Below are 25035 nucleotides of genomic sequence, written 5' to 3'. Positions count from 1 at the left end.
CACTTTTAAACTTAATACAAATTATTAACAGACTTAAAAACACTCTTTATTTGATTAACTAAACTTCAATATACCCTTAATCTGTAACAAAACATTATAAGTGGTCACAAACTCTATCGGAGAATTATTGAAAGCACCTTTAATAATAATTTTCAACTTTACTAATTATATGAAAATTAATATATAAAAAAACATTAAGAGGGTTTTATATTATATTATATGAGAAAACAAGACTATATAATAACAGTATTTTAGGTACTTTCTTCTACATATATACATGTAGTTCCTCTCTCTCTCCAATAATTTTTCTCTTTCACCAAAACAATTAGCAACTCCTAAAGGAGAAAACCAGTGTCTCTTTCTTTTATTAGAGGTCTGCTGCTTATAGTAGTACTCCACTATATAGCTCCCCTTATTCTGCTATACAAATTCCCAACACTTGCCACAACTCCCCAAGCACATTTCATATCATATAACTAAAACAACAAAAGAAAGAAAAAATAAACATGGTCCTTCCTCCTCTTCCAACAACAAATTCTGTCTCTTTCTTTCAGTTTCTTGCTATTAAGTGACCCCTTCTTCATAAAAGGGTCTTACTTTAGTTTCTTGATTTTTATTTTCTTGTTGAATGGATTTTGGGGGTTTGGATAGTGGTGGGGGTGGGGTGATTTGTTCAGATAATACTAGTAGTACTATGTTTGTTGCCTCAGCTGACACAAAGCAGAAATGGTATGGATCTGGTGGATTTAATAAACATGAAAGGTCCTCTGTTACTGAAGATGAATGGAATAAGGAGAGTAAATTAGCTAAGACAAGTGATGATTTTTCATCTTCCAAAGCTACTATGATGTTTCAGCAACTTCCAATTTCTCATGAGAATCAGCAAATGCTTAGCTTTTCTACACCCAACTCTCAAAATCATGTCACAATGCCTTATTATAATCAACACCCTACAAGTGCTTTTGCTAGAAACACTTCAGGTACACTAAAAGATGATAAAGATCCTAACTTTATTGTGTTTGTGGGGTTTCTTGTTTTGGAATCAAGATTTGTTTTTGGGTGTTGGAATAATTTTATGTTGTTTTAACTTTGTTGGTTTTTTATTTAACTGCTGGATTTTTGGTAGCAATGTGCTACTGTTTGAATCTTATTTAACCAACCCCACAAATAAAAATAGAATAAAGATGGCATCTTTTTGTTACATGGTTTCTTTCTTTACATATTTTTGGTAATGAGTTTGTGGCAATGTTGATTTTTATAAGGCATAATCAGATGAAAGGACATAAAGAGAGTTGAGGATATTTCCTTATTTCATTGGTGTGTTTCCTTTGGTATTAAAAATGTTGTGTACCCCCCCCTTAAATGTTCTAGACAAAGCTTTAAGTTTTAGGTATTCTATAATGCATCTTTCAACAGTATATTTTTCTTCTTTCACATTTGTAGAGCAGACAAAAGAGTTATTTGGTATAAAAACCAGTTTTTGTTATTAAAGATTTGATCTTTTCTTGCTCAGGCTATGGTAGTGGAGCTTTGAATGCTGGAAATATGCATGGGCTAATAGCAGGGGTGAAAGGGCCATTCACTCCATCACAATGGATGGAGCTGGAACATCAGGCCTTGATCTACAAGTACATCACTGCAAATGTTCCAATACCCCCTTATCTCCTCAACCCTATAAGAAAAGCTCTTGAATCTGCTGGTTTCACAACTTTTGCAGGCCTTAGACCCAATGCTTGTAAGTCTTTGCTTTACCTTCTTTCAATCTTGCTATATTATTAAGATTGCAACTTTTCCCCATTTGTGCCTGAAATGTGAGATCTAGACAAAATATTAAAGACATTTGTACCTAAATTTGTTAAATCTATGGCTCAGGAAGTACCCTGAGTGATCATGTCTACTCAGGGGCAGAGCCAGGTCGGCGGAAAACTACATTGTTTATACATAGTTGATTTTAATGTATATATAGTAGACGTTGAACACCTTTAACTTTTTCATGTGTTTGATTCTTCATGTTTTGAACACCTTTGGCTTTTTCATGTGTTTGATTCTTCATGTTTTGAACACCTTTACTAAAAATCTCAAGAGTAGTGGATGATCTGTGTTCTGGTTATATTGGCAGTGGGATGGGGTGCTTTCCATCTAGGATTCTCCAATAGCAATGATCCAGAACCAGGAAGGTGTAGGAGAACAGATGGTAAAAAATGGAGGTGCTCAAGAGATGCAGTTGCTGATCAAAAGTATTGTGAGCGACACATGAACAGGGGCCGCCATCGTTCAAGAAAGCCTGTGGAAGGACAAACTGGCAATTCTGCCTCTGGAAACAACACCGCTGCTACTACTACTTCCGCCAAGCTGACAAACATGTCATCTGCAGCATCAGCAGCTTTGGCATCCGGAGGGGGCACTGCTGCTTCCAACACTCTCAATCTCTCTCATCACAATCAATTCTCCAACTTGCAGCCTGCTGGAACTAATCTGTCCACAACATCCCCTTATCTTGAGAGGTACATTTCAGTAGTCTCCGTCAAAGCTCAATTACATCAAGCTGTAGTTTTTTACTAAATGATAGTAGTAAGCATTATCGCTTTTTGGAGGGGCAATAAAGAGTATGAGTTGTCCTTTTGATACTTTATTTGTTACATGTTCTAATATCAATCTTCAATTGCCAGGAGTTATACAGCCAAGGAAAATTTTGGTGAAAGGTATTCGGATACAAAAGGCTCTTCAGTTGTTTCACCAAGTGTTAAAGAGCCCCAATATTCAAACCAGAAGGAGCAGAATCCCTATGGATTAACCTCCAGGGCCGAATTCGGATTAGTTTGTGCAGACTCTTTGATCAATCCCTTGAATAAAAACTCTTCGCTAGTTAACTGCCGTGGCTATGCCAATTCAGATGTCAGAGATCAAGAAAGGAAATCACAGCATCATCCACTTCGGCAGTTCATGGACGAGTGGCCCAAAAACCAATCTGATCAATCCAATGTTTCATGGCCAGACATTGATTTGCAGTCAGATCCAACTCAGCTCTCCATTTCTATCCCTTTAGTCACATCAGACTTCATGTCTTCGACTTCCTCTCCTGCGAATGACAAGCTCACGGCCTCACCACATAGGTCTCGGGAACATGAAGCAACTCAAATGGGACTAGGCATTGGTACCATCATCAGTGAACATAACCAAAGACAAGGAAGTTGGATTCCTATATCATGGGAATCTTCCTTGGGTGGACCTCTTGGAGAGGTCTTGCATAGCACTAATAGCAGCTCAGGCGATTGCAAGAACAAGTCAGCTCTTAATCTCATGACCGAAGGATGGGATAGAAGCCCTCGGATGGGATCATCACCAACCGGAGTCTTACAAAAGTCCTCCTTCGGTTCCCTTTCCAACAGCAGTGCAGGGAGCAGTCCTAGAGCAGAACACAGTAAGACAACGAACGAAGGATCCAGTCTTTGTAATGGCCTTCTTGGAACAACTCTCATGAATCCAACCCTACCTGCCATGTAATATGTAAAACTAGGAATATGCTATTTTGTAACTCAAGAAGTGAGCCATTTCCCTTTTTCCCCTTAATGCTCACACCCTTTGCCAAATCTAATATGTACTCTAGATATTAAATGACCAAGTATTTCAGTTAAGATTTGTTCATTTGTTTACTTATGTACTATTTTCAGCCTTTTAAGGCATAGTTAATCTAAATATTTTCTCTTAATCTAACATGTGTCTCAGGATGAGAAAATGATCTAAAACCCCAAACCTATATCCGAAATTTTAACTACACCCTCCAACTTCAAGGGTGCCCTATTACCCTTGAACTTTATATTTTTCTATTTTCTACACACTTAAGTGCTGACCTGTCATAGGAGGTGTTCTCACCTCCTTTAGGCGTGTTAGAAGGTGAATTTTGACGGAAAATTCCTCTTTCTCCAACAGTCATCTTCCCCACCCTTAAATAAACCATTGTCTCTTCTTCCCCACCATTAACCCTTGTTCCTTTTGTAAAAAAATCACGATTTTCTCTTAAAAATAAGTAGGATATAGTTGTTTACATTTCTACTTCAAATCTTGAATTTAGGGTTTGTAATCTGCTCTAATTTCTTATTTAGGTCTCTAATTTGAATTTTGAACTTTCTCGAAATTCATCAAAAATGACAAATGAAAACTTGAATAAGCTAAATCAGTTGATAAACTACGAAATCAAGTTGAAAATACGTAGCAAAATCCTTCAATCATCAACAGAAATACATATGCAAATGGAAAAGGAGATGAAAAGGAGAAAGGATGATTTTTGGGTCTTTTACATTTTAGGAGGGAAATGGGGAAAAAGGGAATTGGGAGTTGAAGAGGTGGGGGACCCGGCGCGTGCAATCACGCTGGACTATTTGTTTGGTTTATCTGTTGAGGTCAGCGTTTAATTGTATAGAAAATAGAGAAATATGATGTTCAGGGGGTAAAAAGACACCCGTAAAATTGGAGTGTGTAGTTGAAATTTCGGGTATAGGTTGGGGGGCTTTAGACCATTTTCTCTCTCAGGATTGTTCAATTTTTGGTTCAAAATCAACATCAATGGCCTAATGATGTTCAAAAAATTGGTTTTACTAACATGTGCAATTGTCTGGCTGATTAATTTTGTCAATCAAGTTATTTTGTATTCTTACAAGTTGGTAGGAGGCATGTTGGTTGGTAAGTTGTTACAATTGATAAGATATAATCCAGCTTCATAGTGATCTTTTAAAGGTCATTAATTTTCAAAATTTTCTTAATTTAGTTTTTTTTTTTTTTGCCTATTACAAACAAATGAAGATGTCCATTTGGTTGAGACAGAATCTTGAGTATTTATTTCATAGATGATACATCAATTTCAATCACTTTCTGTTGGACCAACTTATATTTAATTCCAGCCTGGTTAGTAAAGATTTTTCTTTACGTTTGAGTTTTTTTTTTAGCTTTTGGTACTTGGTGGACCATGGTACGGCTTCTAAAATTGAATTTTGAGTGGGTTGCCTCCATGAATTATTATTATTATTATTAGTGCATTTGAAGTTTCATGCTTTTTTTATGATAGCCAAAGAAATGTTTTCGTAAAGATTGACATTCTGGAAAGTGTAGATATTTCAGTTACTCATGGGCTTAAAGTTCATTTCTTTATCGTGATATTAGAGTTATCTCAATTTATTGATTTACTCGATATTAGACTCTCATATTACATTGTTCATGATTGAGATTGTTCTATCATGAAATGTGGATGTGAGGGTGTAAGACCACACGTTGGTTTGAGAAATTTAAATAGATATCTTTATACTATTATTTTGGACAATCCTCACATTTAGAGCTAGCTACTAGAATTGCTTTAGGTCCAAAATGTATTTCTTTATCTAAGATTATACCATAGAGTTGTCATTTTAGTCGTTTATACTTCATCCTTTGTGACACATTTAGTTTTTATTATAATGTACTATTGGTATTGTTATTAAGAAAGAGTAATATTTAACTATATTCGGACAGTCTTTCCCTCTTAGAAATGAACAACTTTAGTTTGTTAAGAGGAAAAATATTTTTTCATTGAATAAGAATGAGGAAAATACTTTCCCTAATAAAAATAGAGCATACAAATTCCACATTGTCCCCATGCCCACAACTCCACTCTACGCCTTACTCCGCTTACATAATATTTATTTAGATTATATATATAAAAAAATTAGGCTTATACTTTTTAATCTATATTTCGAATGCAAAAAAATAAGTCAAATTCCTAGTTATTTTATTTCTTCTAATCAAACACACCCTTCTATACGAATTTTGTACCAAATATAAATATCCTATTTCATGGTTACTTTTTGGTTTCTCATCCAGAGTTCAAATTCCGCATTGAAGCTCATACCAAATCCGGATTGCACATTGCAGGGACTATTCTGGGGTGGCGCTCCCAACAAAATTTTCGTCATATCCTTATTTCATGGTCTTGACACTAGCTATATTCTGCTACTCACAATGACAAAGTTCCAACTGGATAAAACCCGTACACTTTACTTTTCAGCAATCACTTTAAATACCACAAAAGAGGTACTTTAGTACATAGTCTTGTGATATGAACATCATAACTACACTGTATAATCAAAAGATGCCGGTAAACAAAGGATCATGGAGATCTGCAACGATGAAATTACTTCACTATACCAAGTAAAAGATTGTTAAAAGTTCATCATCTTCACCAGCAAGTCTTTTGTCAAGACAACATCAACATCACTTTTTCCATAACAGTTGACACAAAGTAGCAAGGAATCAAACTGACAATGAATATTAAGTTATTTAATAATGCCTTGGGGTAAACATAACTGAACAACTTAATAAAAAAGTGCAGCAATATGTCAATCACTGTCTGTTGGTAAGACTTTATAGTGAGTTTCAAACAATAAAATTAGTTGGGTAAGAGAAAGATCTCAAATGAAAGATATGAGCATCTGATGTAGCTCGAATAGTCATCAAATGAACTATCGGGCAACGAAGAACCATTGTTCACTATTCCAGACATTCAACGGTCAGCACAACAACGACTGTAGTAGACACCTAACTTCAGTCTGGGAAAGCGATATCAAAGAGCTATTAGAACAAATGTCCCAATTACCATGGAAACAACCTAGCAATGAACATTAAGTTATTCAATAATGTCTTATGGGTAAGACTCAACTGCATCTTACTAAAAGTGCAGCAATAAGCACGTCATGGTCTTTTGGTAAGGAAACTTATGGCGAGTTTCAAGCAGGAAAATATAGTGGTCTATTTGTCTAGAAAGAAACAAATTTCATTATAATCATGCATTTGTCTTCGATGTATAGTAGTGTATTTATCTCAACCTTAGCAAAAGGGGAGAAAAAAAAGAGAGTCTAAACAGAGAGAGAGAGAGAGAGAGCAAGGTCTCAGATGAAAATATAAGGTTCTGATGTAGCTCAAATAGTCACCAAATGAACTACTGGGCAACGAAGAACCACTGTTTACTATTCCAGACATCCAACGGTCAGCACAACAATGAATGTGGTAGACACCTGCCTTGAGTCTGGTAAAGCCATGTGAAACTATTATTGACCTTTATAAGCTATTAAACAAATGTGTCGCTTACCATGACAGTTACTATTCTAGAATCATTACATAACTTGGATAAAACAAGAAACCTGAGTTCCTAGTTGCAATCCAAAAAACTAATGCAAGTAGATGGATATAGACATAAGCTAGCCCCAAAACTACCACACTCTATTTCAAAAGAGTACACCAAATTAGGTTAGTAGGATTCAAACTCGTTAAATGCAGTTTAAACTGAGATCTCATGGCAAGTGGATCGTCACCCAAGATCTAGTTCACTAACCATCTTATTTAAACATATACATCACAAAAAAACTATGAAATTCAAATGCTAACTTTACCAGACGAATGGACTATGGATTCACTCAAACAGCAAATTCTGATCAACACAAGAATGACAAATTCAAATGTTAACATTACCAGATGAATGGACTACGGAGTCACTCAAACAGCAAATTCTGATCTACACAAGGATGATGAATTTTTTTTCCTCATATGACAATAAAATAAAAGGCACAATCTACCAAGTCACTTTCATGTGCGCTGTCACAACTTAAGGAAGCAGCTGACAACTAGACTTACACTAAAAACAGTGTCCAAGATCTCGCTCAACCAACACATTTCTGAGCATCAGCAAATCTTAGATCACACAAGGGTGAATATTATAGATTACAGCTTAATATATAGACGTAATGCTATTCAATGCATCTAAGCATAATACCTAATGCTAGAACAATATAAACAGAGATGAAGCTATTGTTTCCCAAAGCTTGGAATCACATGTGACAATTCTCATTGAAAGAAGAGTTTAAACCCCCATCCATTATCTTGGGAGATAACAAAAACTGCTCAAAACAACATCACAATGCAAATTCACGGTGATACTAAGAGTTGGTTTCATTATCATTAATACATACTATTGTCACCATTTTAATGAAGTAAAAACTTGAATATAGTAATAATATTGGAACGTAAGTATGCAGAGAAGAGGAAAAGGGTTTCAAATTTTGGAAATTATGTACGTGGTCTACATATTAATAATTTATTGAAATTAAAAATCATAACCTATATTGTAATTTGGCCAGATGAGACTGAAATAATTATATTCAAATAAAGATCTGTTAAGACAACCTTATACAATAGTTTCTTCATTTGCTATAAAACTTAACGATAGAAGTGATAAGACTCTTTGATTCTCTTGTCAACTTTTTGGGTTATGGGCTACTTAGCGAGATTTTCAGCACACACTAGAACAACATTAGTTACAAGCAATGTTACTCGGGCTCTTAAATAATGTCAAGGGGTGCGTCTCGGATTCGCCAAAAGTAGTGTATTTTTGGAGAATCCGACATGGGAGCAACATCGAAAGTGAAGAGTCCGCACAACTTAGGTTACAAGTATGTTTTTAATTTGTTTTTGTTGTGATAGATTTTATACTACCTTGTATTGTAGTTTTTCCTCAGCTAAAGTCTAAACTAATTAAAATCCACGCATGTAACAATTTTTGCACGAAATAAAGAAACATGACATGAATAAAGGGAACCCAAATACAAGGCGGTAAAAGAAAAGCGGAAAAAAGAAACACACATTCAGATGCAAGGAAGGGCCATCGTAATTTTTGTCATCGTCAGCAAAGCAAGAAATGTTGTATAAAGTGCACGAAAATATACATGTAGAAATAACAGACTTCACAACTATGATAAAACAATGGAACCCATAAAATTTAAAGCAACCACATAGAGAATGCTAACTGAGGTAACACACGGGACATATTAACTTTGAAAGATTATATTACAGCTGTCTGAATCTGGGCAAATGAGTTTAGAAAAGAAAAAGCACATCACACGCAAGAGTCAAAAATAAAAGACAGAAGAAAACCTCCATTGATCAGTAAGAGAATTACTAACTTTGTCATCATATTTACATTAAACCACAAAGCAGTCTGTTAGAATTGCCAGCATAGTAAGGGTTAGGTCGCACTGCATTACCTCTTCACTCTGTTTGGTAGCAGCAGCATTGAAGCTTCCAGCAGAATAAAAGAATTGATATCTACAGTTCCCATCTAAATTGTATCGGCACCTAATCAGACACCTCTTGAGCATCTCTAACACTAACTTGACCAGGTTTCTCATTAATCCCAGCACCCAAAATTCCTCCATATCCATTAGTAGCCATGTTCATTACTCCGACACCACTATTAATGTAGGCGGGATAAAAACCTCCTGTATTGCCATAAGGCAATGGACCTCCCCTCAAACCAGTCATTGTTGGGTTATTCCAAGGACCCCTAGGCATCAAAGAAGTGATACCATAACCAATTCCAGGGTATGCTCCAATAGGATAACCACCTCCGAAAGTTCCACCTCCATAAGGATATTCTGCCACACTGCCATAACCCGAGACAGGCCCGGGATTATAAACATAACTAGGACTGTAAGATGGATACATACCCTGCTGATAAATATTGTTATAGTTGGAACCATTTCCATTACCTATTCTAGAATGATAACCATTACCACTATTGTTACTTCCATCTTTTGGTATAGCCTTCTTGACCTCCACAAACTTGCCACCTAGTTCATGGAAAGACTCCTGCATAACCTCCTCAACTGCATCCTCCGAATCAAAGGAAATAAAACCAAATCCCCTTGGCCTATGGGTAACGTTGTCATGCATCACAACAACATCTGTAATCGTACCAAACCTTTCAAAGTAACTCTTGAAATCTTCCTGATTTAAGCTAGCTGATAACCCCCCTACAAAAATCTTCTTGGTCCTAAACTGATCATTCCTTCTACCATCAGTTCTGCTATTTCTATTCAAACCTCCACTATTCAGTTGCTGATTTTGGTGTTGTTCACTCCTGGGTATTGCTTTTTTCACCTCTACCTAAAAACAACAACAACAGGATATACCATAAATCATAAATCAAATAAACAGAAAAAAACTTCACCTTTTCTATAAAAAATAAACATCAAATACACCTACATACACCCACACACTAAAAAGTTCAAATATTTGGGGAAAAGGCTTCTTTTTATCAAATTGAACAGATTAAGAAAATGGGTGCTCAGAAAAACAAGAATTCAACACAAAGTCAACAAATAGAGTTTGAAGACGTACCATTCTTCCAAGAATTTCGTGGGTATCTTGTAGGGCTAAATCAACTGCAGACGGGTCAGAAAAGGTAACAAAAGCAAACCCTCTAGGTCTACCAGTTTCCCTGTCCTTTGCAATAACAGAGCTAACCACAGTTCCATACTTAGAAAAATGGTCCTTAAGCATCTCATCACTCGTATCTCTCGGAATCCCACCACAAAAAAGCTTGTTTTTGTCCAAATCCTCCATACCCAGATGCAATGTAGTGAAAAAAACCCTGTCTTTGGTACTTTTACAGCAAAAAACAAGAACCCCAAACTCGAAAAGGGACCTATTGAATAGGAGGGTTTTGTGGAAAAGTTGAAAATTGGAATGAATATGGAATTATTTGGGCTTTTGTAAGTTGATTATGGTTTGTTTCCCATATTTTAGGAGTTTATGAGACAACAAAACCCTAGTCGTGAGGCATCTGTTTTCTGCTCTAATTAACTGTTTTAGAAAAATAAAAATAAAAAACGAAAAGGTAGGAAAATTCGAAGAAATTGACTTTTATTTACATAGTCATTTTTGGAGTGACTAATTAAGTAATATAGCTTAGATTGTGTAGCAAGTTAATAGATAAGGACAAAAAAGATCTTATTCATTCTATCATATACTACTTAGAAATAATTATCTGATTATATTTATATTTCAATTACTTTTACGTATTAAATTTAAACGTGAAAGTAATTAAATTTAATATTGATCTAATTAGATTAGAGGTAAGAAAATTGCATATAAAGACTATAGAAACAAATTAGATTGGGGGGTGTAGTAGTTGTTTCACTTAATGTATGGTACTTGTAAGTTTGTCATGAACCTTTTATTATCGTTAAGAACTTTAGATAATTTTAGATAATTTAGATTTCGCATTAAGAGTAGTGGGTTATATAAATAATTATATTCATATAGTTATTCCCATTTAAAATATCAATTCATTAATGACAAGGATTTATTGGCAAATAAAAGTAAGGACACCTCACCAAGTTTTAATTATGGAGGTCTAGGTGCATTATTTTATCAACAACTTAAAAGTAACAAATGAAGGAGAAGCATCAGACAACTTACTCTATTTTTGTCCAAATAAAATTGATTTCTAATCAATCTAGGTAACATTAGTTCAAACAAAAAAGATAAATCACCATATATACTTCTCAAGTAATTCTTTGATAAGACCATTTGGTAAATCGTTGGATCCTTACCATCTTGATTTAAAAATTAAAATTTATTAAGTTCTGAAATATTTTGGTGCAACATGGATAAAATAGAGGCTTGCTTCTAGAGTCTTGTGTCATAAAAAGATACATGTTGCGGAGATGAGGATGGTTGGTTGAAGGATAAGTTTTATAGAGTGGTGGTTGTGTTCACAAGTCAACAACTCTCATGTTCAAAAGATGTATGTTGCTGAGATGAGGACGTTGAGGTGGATATAGTAGGAGTGATAAGATCATTAATGAGAATATTCGGAATAAGGTGGAGTGACTTTCATTATGAATAAGATGAGGGAAGCGAGACTAAGATAATTTAGCGTGTGAGGAGGAGATGTATAAACATACCTATGAGGAGGTGCGTAAGGTTAGTGATAGAGGGTTTAGACATGTGAGGAGGAGGTACAAAATGTTAGTGATAGAGAGTTTAGACATGTGATGATGAGGTGGGAGAGGTTAGTGATAGAGGGTTTAGACATGTGAGGAGGAGATGTATAAACGCACTTCTGAGGAGGTGTGAAAAGGTTAGTGATAGAGGGTATGAGGAGAGACAGAGGTAACCTTACCAAGGATATGACCCTAGATAAGGGTGAAGGGCACATATTAGGATAGACAAATAGTATATAGTGTAGTGTTATCTTTCTTTGGGTGGCTAGTGTTTGTGATGATATAAGTTGTATTATTAAAGTTCTTGTTTTTCAATTTTAATCATTGTTTATTATTTCATTAATCTTAGTATATTGTTGATGATGTTTTGACTATCACACAATTTATTACGTAATTTGTTGTATTCTCTTTATTGGTTCCTTCTTCTTTATACCAACATTTATTGCACTTGATCAGAGGATCTTTCTAAAAGAGTACCTATCTCCACAAAGTAGAGGTAAGGTTTACATACATCGCATTGTTGAGGTAAGTGCTGATATTGTTTTGTTGAACTAACATAGAATCCAAAAGCTTTGTTGTTTCCTTCCACAATTTGAATAAAAGGAAGGAGTAAATGTAGCTGCTCCAGTGTACTCCAAACACAATGATACAAAAGAGCAACACACTTCCTATTGCTTCAAGGGAACGAGTTGGGTAAAAAATGGGATTATTTCTTGCCAACCAGATTAAGAAGCTTACAAATTGATTAAATAATCATTCATTTTCGATATATATATATATATATTCAAAGATTTGTTGTATTCTTTGTAGTCAAACTGTGCACATTTCAAATGCTTGTCCTATTGAATTCTTGACCTTATGTAATGGATAATAATGTAGTTCCCCAACGTCCAAATACACCAGAAAAAGGAGCAAAGGATAGCGAGAGGAACAATGTCTAGCTTCACTTGTAGAGTAGTATCACACAACAAAGTGACACAAATTATAATTAAGTAAAGCATAGCCTTAAAAGAGTGAAAAAAACTATGAATACACATGTTCAAAATATTATCAGCAATCATATAAATGATCTAAAACTTTACAAAAATAAAACACAAATTAAATGGAATTGGTGGGTTCATTAAGAATTGCCATCATTTTTGCAAATCATTACAGGTTTGTAGAGACCATCATCGTTAATCCACATGATGTTCAAACAAAGTAACCATTTGTATATATCATAATTGGAAAAAGAAACAAATGAAAAGATATGTGATTGGTTGCTCATATTCTATGGGTGTAAAAGAGTCTATCATGCCATGGCAATAGCATTCAGAACGAGGAATTGCTTATAATCATCGCAAACAACCATTATTTTTCAAAATTTAAAAACCAAAATACAATTAAACAATCAAGTAACTAATTGTGAATCAATTGCTAACTATAAGAAAGACAAAAAGTAGGTGGTTGCTCATATTCTATGGGTGTAAAAGAGTCTATCATGCCGTGGCAACAGCATTCAGAACGAGGAATTGTTTATAATCATTGCAAACCCACCCTTCATTTTTCAAAATTTAGCAATCAAAATACCATCGACAGCCAGTTAAACAATAAAAAAGCATCAGATCATTCAATCGGAAAAACGAACGAAATAGAGATGTTTCATCGGAGAAACTTGAAAGTTCACAACAGAGTATGAGGCGCTTTATTGGTCTTATAGACGAAGAACAGTGCTGAAAAAAAAATATAAACTGCAAAACCCTAAAACCTTTGAGATATTGGGCTTCTGTAGGTCCAATAAGTAAGTTTGTGTTCTTTTCCTTTTGGGCCTGCAATCCAATAGATTAGTAACTTCGGCCCATATATACATTTTTTATTATTATTATTTGTGGAATTTTTATGACACTTTTTTTTTGGCTGTTATAGAAAAACAACAATATAGTCTGCAGAGAACATATAATATAGACATAATACATAAACATACCCTTTAATATGGTTTCAATTGACATTTATGTTCTCAAATTTTGAGAGTGCACAGGTAGACACTTAAATTTGTATAAAATTGAAAAAGTAGACACACACGTTCTATGTGTCATAATACACGTAGATGTGTATATTTACTTGTTCAATTATATACAAGTCCATAAGTAATATTTTCAAATTTTTGTACCCATACTCTCCACCCTATAGTGTTTTGTTATTCTTGAGATGATATTTTTTTATTTAGTTACCAAACATTAAAAAATAAATAAATAAGTTTTTTTTTTTTAAAAAAAAAAACATATTCTATGTTTTTCATCGTACCGAACACTGCCAAATTGTTGATCATTTTTTTAAGTTAGAAAACTCTAATACGCGGTTTGAAACTTCAAACATACAATAACTAATGGATAATTTGCGTGACTATTAATGTCATTAGTCTAATTAGTTCGATATTTACTATAATATCTCAAATTTGGCTTCATATGACCAAGTAAATCATATACTATACGAGACATTGAGTCATTGAAAAGGACTAATTTGGACCAAGATCAAGGTTTGTTTAATAACTTAGATATATCTCAATAGAATATACTAGGTTGTCAATAAAATTATATTATATATTGTTTTTGTTGCTTTTATTGAATTTTCTTCATGTTCAAACAAGTAACTAAGCGGCCATAGAAGGCAAATATTAGTCAAATGTACTTTTAATACGTTCAACATTCCATGATAGTGAACCATACAAAAATAAAAAATTTAAGTAACCCCTTATTTAAAATATAAATAATAGTACAATTTATACCCTTGCCTAAATTGGAATATTAACGCTCATAATTGTTTTAAATTCTTATTTATGTGCGTTTTGGTTGACTGATGGGTTGGGGTGACTTTTTTTTCCCAAGGTTTTTGAACAAATTTATTAAAAACTTCAGGATTTTTTTAGAGATATTAATTAAAAATATCAAATTAATTTCCAAGTTTCAACATATATCACATACCCAAAGTGATGCATAAATTATGAAAAATTGACAAAGCTCATAAAGAAACAACTTTTTATATCTATCTCAAATACATTAATTAATGCCAAATTAGTCTTAAAAAGACTTATGATACATAAATTAATAACAATTATATTGCACGTATATATATACCAAGTCAAGCTAGAATTTCCAAGTATTTTTGTCATGTTTCTCCTAACTTCTTCTATACTCAATACTTTTCTACACTTTTTTTATTTTTTTATTTAATCATGACATAGACATGAATGATCTGAATATAAAATACATTATTTTCCATATATTCTGTTATAGTAAGGTGTTATATATTTAGTCACTTTTTCCCTTCACATTTTATTTGTGGAAATATTAGCAGTTAGAAAGCATGTAGTACATGAAAAGTCCCTTTATAAATAACCATAAATGATTTTAAAATTAAATCTCTCTTATATATACACAAACAACACTTCAATTATTTCAAAAGTCTTCATTTATTTTTTGGTTTAATATCATCATGAGTACTAATATACCCTTTTCTTGGGAGAAAAAGCCAGGGGTAAGTAAAGTAATTACACCATCAAAAAATTCACCAAAATTACTACCACCACCACCATGTCCGGTACCGGAAAAATCAAAGGTGGCACCACTCCACCAACTACAAGTTCCACTTCCACCGTGTACTTTCCACGCGCCACCGCTATCGAGAAGTTCATCTAGACGAATTTTCAAGAAACATGATGATGATCCATTCTATATGGCTCAAAAAGAGTGTACAAAGAGTTCAAGAAAAGGTAATAGTATTTTTTTTGGAGGCTTAATTAGTAAAGATGATTTTGGATTTGGGATGAAAAAGAAGAAAAAAAATACTAGTATGTCTTTTTTTTCATGTAAGAATTCATGTAGTGTGATGGAAGATAATATTAGTATTATTAAAGTGTCACATAATCACCTTCCTATTTCAAGATCTTTAAGATCAAAAAAAGGGAGTACTCCATAGTCCATACAATTTTTGAGACATGATTTGTTTTTTTTTTCCTAATTTGTCCATTAATATTGTTCTCCTTGGGATTAAAATCTATTTTATTTCTTATATAATCGTGATGTCTGAACCAGTTTGTGAATTATGATATATTTATTGTAACACAATTCAATTTGTCACGCGTACGTCTTTTTAATTTCTTCTTATGTTGTATACTTCGTGGAATAAAATCTCAAGACTAAATTTCCTGTTCTAGCTAAAATCGAAATATGAATTTTAATTTGTTCCCAGAGTACACTTGAGAACCAAAAAGATATTTGGAAAATAAAAGGGATAAAATAGTTAGATAAATTTGAAATTCAATGATGTGTAGAGAGTTTAGATAAATTTGAAATTCATTGATGTGTAGAGAGTTTTTCTAGTGTGTATAACTTAAATTCTAATAAACAATTTTTATATTTTTTAAAAATTAAAGTGATTCACTTGAAAGTTGAATGACTATCAATATTGTTAGAAATTCGTGGTAATTGAAGTGACTTTATCTGGTCAAGTTCATCAATTGCAATGTTGACGTTCTTTAATTTACATTTTACTTGCTGCTAATAAATACAAAGTTGTTTGTCAACAGCTACGTATATAACTCTATCAAGTAGCTAGTTAGGATCCAACCGGTAAAGCTGTGGTAGAGTGATAAATACTCATTTATCAGAGGTTGGGTACAGAGTTGTTAGAAAACATCTTGCCCTTAATCTGAGACTTTCCGGCACGAATCCAAATTTAGTCAGACTCTAATGTTGATACCGAATATCGGATAGAAAATCAAAAAATTAATAGGATCCAATTTTATTTTTTATTTTTTAAAAAATATGATGATCAATGAAACTGCCTATTAATATTACGTCAAATATTAACAAACATGAAAAATTTCAAAAGTTGTATGAGTTTAATTCAAGAGTGGGCACAAAACGGCCTAAAGCTGCAAGTAACTGACTAGCACTTGAAAAATTACACGATCTCAAATTCTTCTTTTAAGAAATTATTTTATCCAATATTCAATAAAAATCGTATTGAAATTTGAGATCTTGATTGATAGGAATTTGTGAGGATCGATAATCTCATTCTCCCTAACAAAAAAAAAATCATACAAAAATATTTTTTTTAATATAAATAATCCTTTTTAAAAGTAGAAATCCCTTTCCTTTTCAAAATGGGACTTCATAACGCCAATTCAGATAATAATTTGGATAGAAACCTTTTTTCTATTGAAGTGGGACTTTCCAACGCAATTTCAGATTATAGTTTGTCTCTCTCTATATACACGTCAAGAAAGCTAGTAAAGAAATAACTCTTTTTTTTACCTATCTCAAATTAAAATATACGTTTAAAGATATAAAAGCTTGTAAAAAACAACTCTTTATACCCATCTGAAATTCTTTTTTTTAAAAACTATTTTATAATATTCGATAATAACCGTGTTAAAGTTTGAGGCCTGATTAATAGGAATTTGTTATGATTAGTAAGACTCGTTAAGAAGGGCTCCTAACAAACAATAAAAAGAGATGATACAAATACATTTTTCTTTTTCAATATAAATCATCCTTTTAAAATAGAAAGCCCTTTCCTTGTTAAAATAGGACTTTTCAATGCCAATTCAGATAATAATTTGAATAGAAACTTTTTCCCTATCAAAGTGGGACTTTCCAACCAATTCAAATTATAATTAGGATATGAAACCCTTTACTTCTCAAAGTAGGTCTTTTCAATCCGAATTCAAATTATAGTTTGCGTTTCTATATATACAAGTCAATTATTTATTTTTTCTCTACAAATCATAATCTAGATAGAAAATTCTTTCATTCTCAAAGTAGGATTTTCCAACACGAATCAAATTATAACTTGAGTGTCTCTATATATACACGTTAATTATTCAAAGTCATTATAACACGATCATGAGTACTAATGAGATGATTCATTCCAAACCAAATGTCCCTTTTTCTTGGGAGAAAAAACCTGGGGTTAGTAAAGTAATTACACCGACAACAATTTTACCAAAAGTACTACCACCGCCACCGTGTCCGATACCGGAAAAATTAAAGATTAGACCATTTCACAACCTACAAATTCCACTTCCACCGTGTGCTTTCAACGCGCCGCCGCTGTTGAGAAATTTATCTAAAAGGATTTTCAAGAAAAAAGATGATCCATTCTATATGGCTCAAATAGAATGCACAAAAAGCTCAAGAAAAAGTAACAATTATTTAGTTGGTTTATTTAGAAAAGATGATTTTGCAATTGAGATGAAGAAGAAAAATAATAGTACTACCATGTCTATTTTCTCATGTAACAAGCCATTTAGTGTCATGGAATAATAATATTAGGATTATTAAGTGTCACATGAGCGTCAATTTTTTTTATTTTATTGATTCAATTTTAGAGCTTTTTTTTTTTGTATTGAACTCGTTATGTTATTAGAATTATGAATTCATACATATTATTTCTTGTAATTTCATTTTTTTAGTACACTGACTTTTTTTTAAAACATATTGAATTAAGATGAATTCGTGTTACTTGTAACTTTGTCAACAACTACATACATCACTCTCTCAAAATATGATTGATCAAATTAGTAGTATCCAATTTTTTTTATTTTTTTTTTTATGATGATCAATGAAACTGCCTATTTAATATTACGTCAAATGTTAACAAACATGAAGAATTTCAAAACTTGTATGAGTTCAATTCAAGAGTGGGCACAAAACGGCCTCAAGTTGCAATTAACTGACTAGCACTTCAAAAATTACAAGTTTAAAGAATCATATATACCATGATATTAGTTAAAAATGTACCAATATATACCGACCTTTTCAAAATTTTAAAAGATAAAATAAAAAATCACTACTGGAAAGACAACAAAAATTTAAAACTCCAAAAGAAGAAGAATCCTAAAAATTAACTGATCTCCAGGACAGAATTTTACAATTGTTTTGAGAAAAAGAAACCGATTTCTAAAAGTTGATATAGTTGAAAAGCTCGTAAAGAAACAACTTTTTATACCCATCTCAAATTCTTCTTTTAAGAAATTATTTTATCCAATATTCGATATTAACCATATTGAAATTTGAGATCTTTATTGATAGGAATTTGTGATGATCCGTAAGACTCATTCTCCCTAACAAAAAAAAAATCATACAAAATCATTATTTTCAATATAAATAATCCTTTTTTAAAAGTAGAAATCCCTTTCATTTTCAAAATGGGACTTCACAGCGCCAATTCAGATAATAATTTGGATAGAAACCTTTTTTCTTATCGGAGTGGGACTTTCCAACGCAATTTTAGATTATAGTTTGTCTCTCTATATATACACGTCAAAAAAACTCGTAAAGAAACAACCTTTTGTACCAATTTCAAATTAAAATATACGTTTAAGTTCGTAAAAGTTGTAAAAGCTAGTAAAGAAACAACTTTTTATATCCATCTCAAATTCCTCTTTCAAAAAATTATTTTATCCAATATTCGATAATAACCGTATTGAAATTTAAGGCCCTGATTAATATGAATTTGTGATGATTTGTAAGACTCATTTATAAGAAGGGCGGGCTCCTAACAAACACTAAAAAGAAATGATACAAATACATTTCTTTTCAATATGAATCATACTTTTAAAACAGAAAGCCCTTTTCTTTTCGAAATGAGACTTTTCAACGCCAATTCAGATAATAATTTGGATAGAAATCCTTTTCCCTATCAAAGTGGGACTTTCAACCAATGCAGATTATAATTAGGATATAAAACCCTTTCCTTATCAAAGTAGGTCTTTCCAACATATACAGGTCAATTATTCAAAGTCATTATTTATTTTTTCTCTACAATTCATAATCAGGATAAAAAGTCCTTTCATTCTCAAAGTGGGATTTTTCAACACGAATTCAGATTATAACTTGAGTGTCTCTATATATACACGTCATTTATTTAAAGTCATTATAACACGATCATGAGTACTACTAACGAGATGATTCATTCCAAACCAAATGTCCCATTTTCTTGGGAGAAAAAGCCAGGGGTAAGTAAAGTAATTACACCGACAACAATTTTACCAAAAGTACTACCACCGCCGCCGTGTCCGGTACCGGAAAAATTAAAGATTAGACCATTTCACAACCTACAAATTCCACTTCCACCGTGTGCTTTCAATGCGCCGCCGCTGTTGAGAAATTTATCTAAAAGAATTTTCAAGAAAAAAGATGATCCATTCTATATGGCTCAAATAGAATGCACAAAAAGCTCAAGAAAAAGTAACAATTATTTAGTTGGTTTATTTAGAAAAGATGATTTTGCAATTGAGATGAAGAAGAAAAAAAATAGTACTAGTATGTCTATTTTCTCATGTAACAAGCCATTTAGTGTCATGGAATGATAATATTAGGATTATTTTAAAGTGTCACATGAGCTTCAAAATTTTTGTTTTATGAATTCAATTTTAGAGATATTTTGTATTGAACTCGTTATGTTATTAGAATTATGAATTCATACATATTATTTATTGTAATTTCATTTTTTAGTACAGTAACCTTTTTTTTGCTTTTTCAAAATATTGAATTCGTGTTACTTGTACCTTTGTCTACAACTATATACATCACTCTCTCAAGATATGATTGATGAACAAAACTTTAGTTAATATCTCAAAAGATTATTTAATTTTAGGAATTTATCTAGTAAAATCATTAAATTTTATTTTGTATCAATAAAATCATTTAATTTAGATTTTTTATCAAGAACATCACTCAAGTAAATTTATCATTTAAAAATTGACATAACAAAAGAAATTATTTTTTAGTTGAGTAATTTTATTTATATAAAGGTCTAAATTGAGTGATTTGATTGATATAAAATAAAGTTAAATGACTAAGTTGTATGAGTTCAATCCACCAGTGGCACAAAACGGCCTCTCAAGTTGCAATTAATTAACTGATGAAGGATGATTGGTCATTTTTATTTATTTACTATTAAGAAATATAATTTTTTTATATTTATCTGTTTTTTTAATATATTAATAAAATACTTTTTAAAAATATTTTACCCTCAAAATTAATTACTTATTTTTAAATTTATTTCTCAAGATATATACCAATTAACATAAATATTATAATAAAATATTTCCATTAATCATTATTTCTTATAAATATTATAATAAAATATTTACATTAATCATTATTTCTTAGGTATGCCTAGTCTAGAATGAATAGGTTAAACTAAGAAGAGTGTACTGGTTAATGAGATAAGAGTCTGAAAATATCTCAACTTTGGTCGGATTTGTTGTTGCGATACTAAATTTTCATGAGGACCTATTACCTCCCTAGACTATTTAATACCATATTTTTTACCCCCTGAACTATTTAATAGTGTATTTTAAAGGTATACATGTGCCCACTTGGACACATTACTATTTATAATTTTGCATTATTTTTTATGTCCACGTGGGTAAATATATATGTTTAAAATACGGTATTAAATAGTCTAGGAAGGTAATAGATCCTCATAAAAATTTAGTATCGCAACAACAAATTCGATCAAAGTTGAAATATTTTTCAGACCCTTATCCCTTAATTAAAAGGTTNATATTTTTTTACCCCCTGAACTATTTAATAGTGTATTTTAAAGGTATATATGTGCTCACGTGGACACATTACTATTTATAATTTTGCATTATTTTTTATGTCCACGTGGATAAATATATATGTTTAAAATATGGTATTAAATAGTCTAGGGAGGTAATAGATCCTCATAAAAGTTTAGTATTGCAACAACAAATTTAACCAAAGTTAGGATATTTTTCAAACCGTTATTCCTTAATTAAAAGGTTAATCGATTTTAATTGATGACTTTAGAAAGTTTTCCTTTCTGCTTTAATTAACTTATTGAACACCGTCTAATTTACTTGAAAGATAAGAGGACACCACAAATGGCTTAACTGAAGTGATGGCACGCAATATCGATTTATTTGAAAATTTTATTAAATATAACACCCATGATAAATAAATCTGATGCACGTATGTATAAATATAATAACATAATTACATGACACTTGCTTCGTGGACTGATGATTTTAACATCATTTTGTATATATTAGGTTGTTTGTTCGAAATATGTTATTCATATGATTATGCATTTTTTAATCGTCAGTTAAAAAATGTTAAATATTATAGCCCAAACTCGAACTCGTTTTGCACTTTGCCTGTAGACCATACTTGCGTTCACGATTCAATTTGGATCGATATTTGATTAAAATAAAAATCAAATCAATTTAATCGATTTTTAAACTTTCAAAATCAAATCAAATGAAAAAATAATCGTCGTTTTTTAATAGTTTGGATCGGTTTTATTTTTATTTTTTTGGTTTGAGGACATACATATTTTGATAGACACTGACACCTAGTACAGGAACAATCCACATGAAAGCTAATGTGGATTCAATTAAACAATTAAGTAATACTAGAGTTATTATTACATGAACAAAGTGATTCAATTAAGAGAAACTATGACTATCTTATGTGAGGTAGGGTAGCAAAGACTAAAGAGTAATGAATTTTGATGGACTTGGACTTAGGGTTGTATTAGTTGAGCTAAAATTTAACTATTGGACTTGAAAAAATAGTAAAGTTAAAGACTTAAGTTGATTAAAATTTAACAAAATATTTATATTTTATTTATGAATAATCTATAGATAATTATAAAATTTATATATAATTTCTCGGTTAGGTTTGGTTATTTTTGCGGGTTTTTTAGTAAAATAAAAAACAAACAAAATAGTATCGATTTTCAAAATTTAAAACCAAATCAATTCGAACCAAATATCGACGTTTTAATCGATTTGATTTAGATTCCAATTCAATTTTAATTTTTTAACCATAACCATGAACAACCCTATATATAACATCTTTAAAAATAGCACGTACCAATAGTCGTGCTAGAATTTCCGAGTATTTTTCATGTTTCTCCTAACTTCTTCTTTGGTACTACGTTTCTGTTTTTTTTTTTTTTTAATTCAAGACGTAAACGTAAAATATCTAAAAAATAAAATACCAAACAATAATTTACTAAAGAAATTCAATAAATTTCAATTCTTTTTTTAATGATCTCCACATTTTTGTTTTAACAATTCAAAATCTCTATTTTGACTAGAAATTTAAGAATCTATTCCTATTTTTACTTTGTTTTGACTACAAAATTTAAATCATATTTAGACATTTACTAAATAATATCAAATCATAATCTACTTTGACTAGAAATTAGAAAATCTTTTTTTATGTTGACTACAAATCATATTTAGATATTAATTAAATAAACTATAAAATATCTATATATGATTTGTAGTCAAAATAAAAAAAAAAGGAATAGATTCTTAAATTTCTTGTCAAATATATTAATTAAATAAATTACTCTTAACTTTAAATTGACTTTCAAAAAGTACATATATAATATACCTAAGTCTTCTACTCATTATTTTTTGTTCATAGTTACTATATCATGACTACTAGCAATTCCATAGGGAATGTGCCTTTTTCTTGGGAGAAAAAGCCAGGAGTTAGCAAAATTACACCAACAAAAAATTGTGACACCCATGATTTTTCACCAAAACGTCCACCACCACCACCGTCTCCGGTGGCGGAAAAAGCAAATGTTGCACCTCTCCACCACCTACAACTTCCTCCTCCACCGTGTAACTTTAAACCGCCGCCGCCATATTCGAGATGTTCATGTAGAAGGATTTTCAAGAAGAGAGACTATGATCCATTTTATTTAGCCTATAAAGAGTGTACCAAGAGCCCAAGAAAAGGTAATAATAAAAAGAAAAGTAGTATGTCAACTTTTTCATGTAAAAATACATGCAGTGTGATTGAAAATAGTATTAGTATTTGTTAGGATTTGTTTTGAATTTTAAAAAAGTTTTGTTGGTGGAAAATGATTTCTCTATATCTATTGTTTTTTTAGATCTAGGAATTCGTTTTAGACTTCTATAAGTAGAATATTCCTTCTACTCTTAGAATAACATAAGAATATTTATAATTAATATAGTCATTTGAATAATTTTGGTTAGGGAGAGATTAGTTTTATTTATTTTTACATATAGATCAATTGATTAAATTATATTTATAAAGATTATGTCTCTTTAATTTAGTTTTCCTTTTCGTCTGATTTATAGCTGTTATGATTTGCAATTATTAGATTTCATATAACGCAAAGTTATTTTGATTAATCTGTACTTTGTTCTAAAGACACTTGAAAGTAAGAAAACCTTAAAGATATTTGAATTAGATGAGTGAGTGAATTTTGAATATTAATCGGTTACACCAATAACAAACAAAAAAACGAACTACGCAAATATCGTAGATGATGGATAAACAATCAGCAAGAACAACGAATTGTATACCTTATAATCGCAGCGAAAATCATTGACCTTGCTACTAAAATTAAACTCAATCCCAAACGTACGTTAAATCACTAGGAAACAAAGTCTTCATGCACAAATTAGATAACTTTTTTTTAAAGGAGAATTTTCACTTCTCTTCTTTCTATATTGAAAGAGATATATATAGGCAAAAGCAGAAAAGAAGAAAAAACCTACCGTTTATAAACGGATACACTTAGGGTGTGTTTGGTACAAACGAAAATATTTTTTAATTTTTTTATGTTTGATTGGGTTAAATGTTTTGAAAAATATTTTTCAAATCAACTCATTTTCCTCAAATTTAAGGAAAATGACTTCCCTTCAAACTTAAGGAAAACATTTTCAAAACTCTCTTTTAATTTCAAATTACAATTTTTTTTTGAAAAAATCCATTTATTTTGTCCCTACCCTCAAACTACCCCCAATCCCCCCCCCCCCCCAAAAAAAAAAATAAAAAATTTAAAGCTTATTTTTAAAAAATGTTTTTAACTTCAATTTTTTTATCCCACCCTCACCCCTACCCCCAGCCCCCTACCACCCCGCAAAAATATTAAAAGTTATTTTTAAAAGATATTTCTAATTTCATTTTTTTTATTTTTTTACCCCACCCCACCCCCTACCCTTGCCCCCCATCAGCCCCCCTACCACCCCCGACCCCCTTAAAAAAATAATTTAAGTTTGTTTTTTAAAAAATATTTTCTACTTCAATTTTTTATTTTTTCACCCCTACCCTCGACCCTCCCCCACCCCCTCAAAAAAAATTTAAGTTTGTTTTTCAAAAATATTTTCAACTTCTAAATTTTATTTTTTCACCCTGATCCTCGACCCCCCCCCCCCCCCCCC

At 31.6% G+C, this 25035-nt stretch overlaps 2 protein-coding genes and 3 non-coding genes across 5 annotated transcripts; 1 reads left to right on the top strand and 4 right to left on the bottom strand.

Annotated features, from left to right (window-relative positions):
- The first annotated feature begins 311 nt into the window (after window positions 1–311).
- Window positions 312–3709, top strand: LOC125854513 (growth-regulating factor 1-like). Its single transcript, XM_049534092.1, has 4 exons — window positions 312–980; window positions 1514–1735; window positions 2120–2504; window positions 2670–3709. Exons 1-4 carry the CDS (start codon window positions 629–631, stop codon window positions 3502–3504), a joined length of 1794 nt encoding a protein of 597 aa, XP_049390049.1. The 5' UTR covers window positions 312–628; the 3' UTR covers window positions 3505–3709.
- A 5132-nt stretch (window positions 3710–8841) lies between these two features.
- On the bottom strand, window positions 8842–10642 carry LOC125854514 (RNA-binding protein 1-like). Its single transcript, XM_049534093.1, has 2 exons — window positions 10198–10642; window positions 8842–9963 (listed from the first exon to the last, which is right to left on the bottom strand). The coding sequence occupies exons 1-2, from the start codon at window positions 10420–10422 to the stop codon at window positions 9154–9156; spliced, it is 1035 nt and encodes a 344-aa protein (XP_049390050.1). The 5' UTR covers window positions 10423–10642; the 3' UTR covers window positions 8842–9153.
- Window positions 10643–12678: 2036 nt separating this feature from the next.
- Window positions 12679–12808, bottom strand: LOC125857292 (small nucleolar RNA snoR136). Its single transcript, XR_007445619.1, has one exon. It is a non-coding gene; the product is annotated as a small nucleolar RNA snoR136 (small nucleolar RNA).
- A 257-nt stretch (window positions 12809–13065) lies between these two features.
- On the bottom strand, window positions 13066–13154 carry LOC125857289 (small nucleolar RNA snoR8a). Its single transcript, XR_007445616.1, has one exon. It is a non-coding gene; the product is annotated as a small nucleolar RNA snoR8a (small nucleolar RNA).
- Window positions 13155–13252: 98 nt separating this feature from the next.
- LOC125857290 (small nucleolar RNA snoR8a) lies at window positions 13253–13341 on the bottom strand. Its single transcript, XR_007445617.1, has one exon. It is a non-coding gene; the product is annotated as a small nucleolar RNA snoR8a (small nucleolar RNA).
- Between the last annotated feature and the right edge of the window lie 11694 nt (window positions 13342–25035).

Source organism: Solanum stenotomum, chromosome 2, assembly GCF_019186545.1.
Source record: "Solanum stenotomum isolate F172 chromosome 2, ASM1918654v1, whole genome shotgun sequence".
Lineage (NCBI taxonomy): Eukaryota > Viridiplantae > Streptophyta > Magnoliopsida > Solanales > Solanaceae > Solanum > Solanum stenotomum.
The sequence above is the reverse complement of the archived record's forward strand: the minus strand, read 5'-3'. Positions and strand labels throughout refer to the sequence as shown.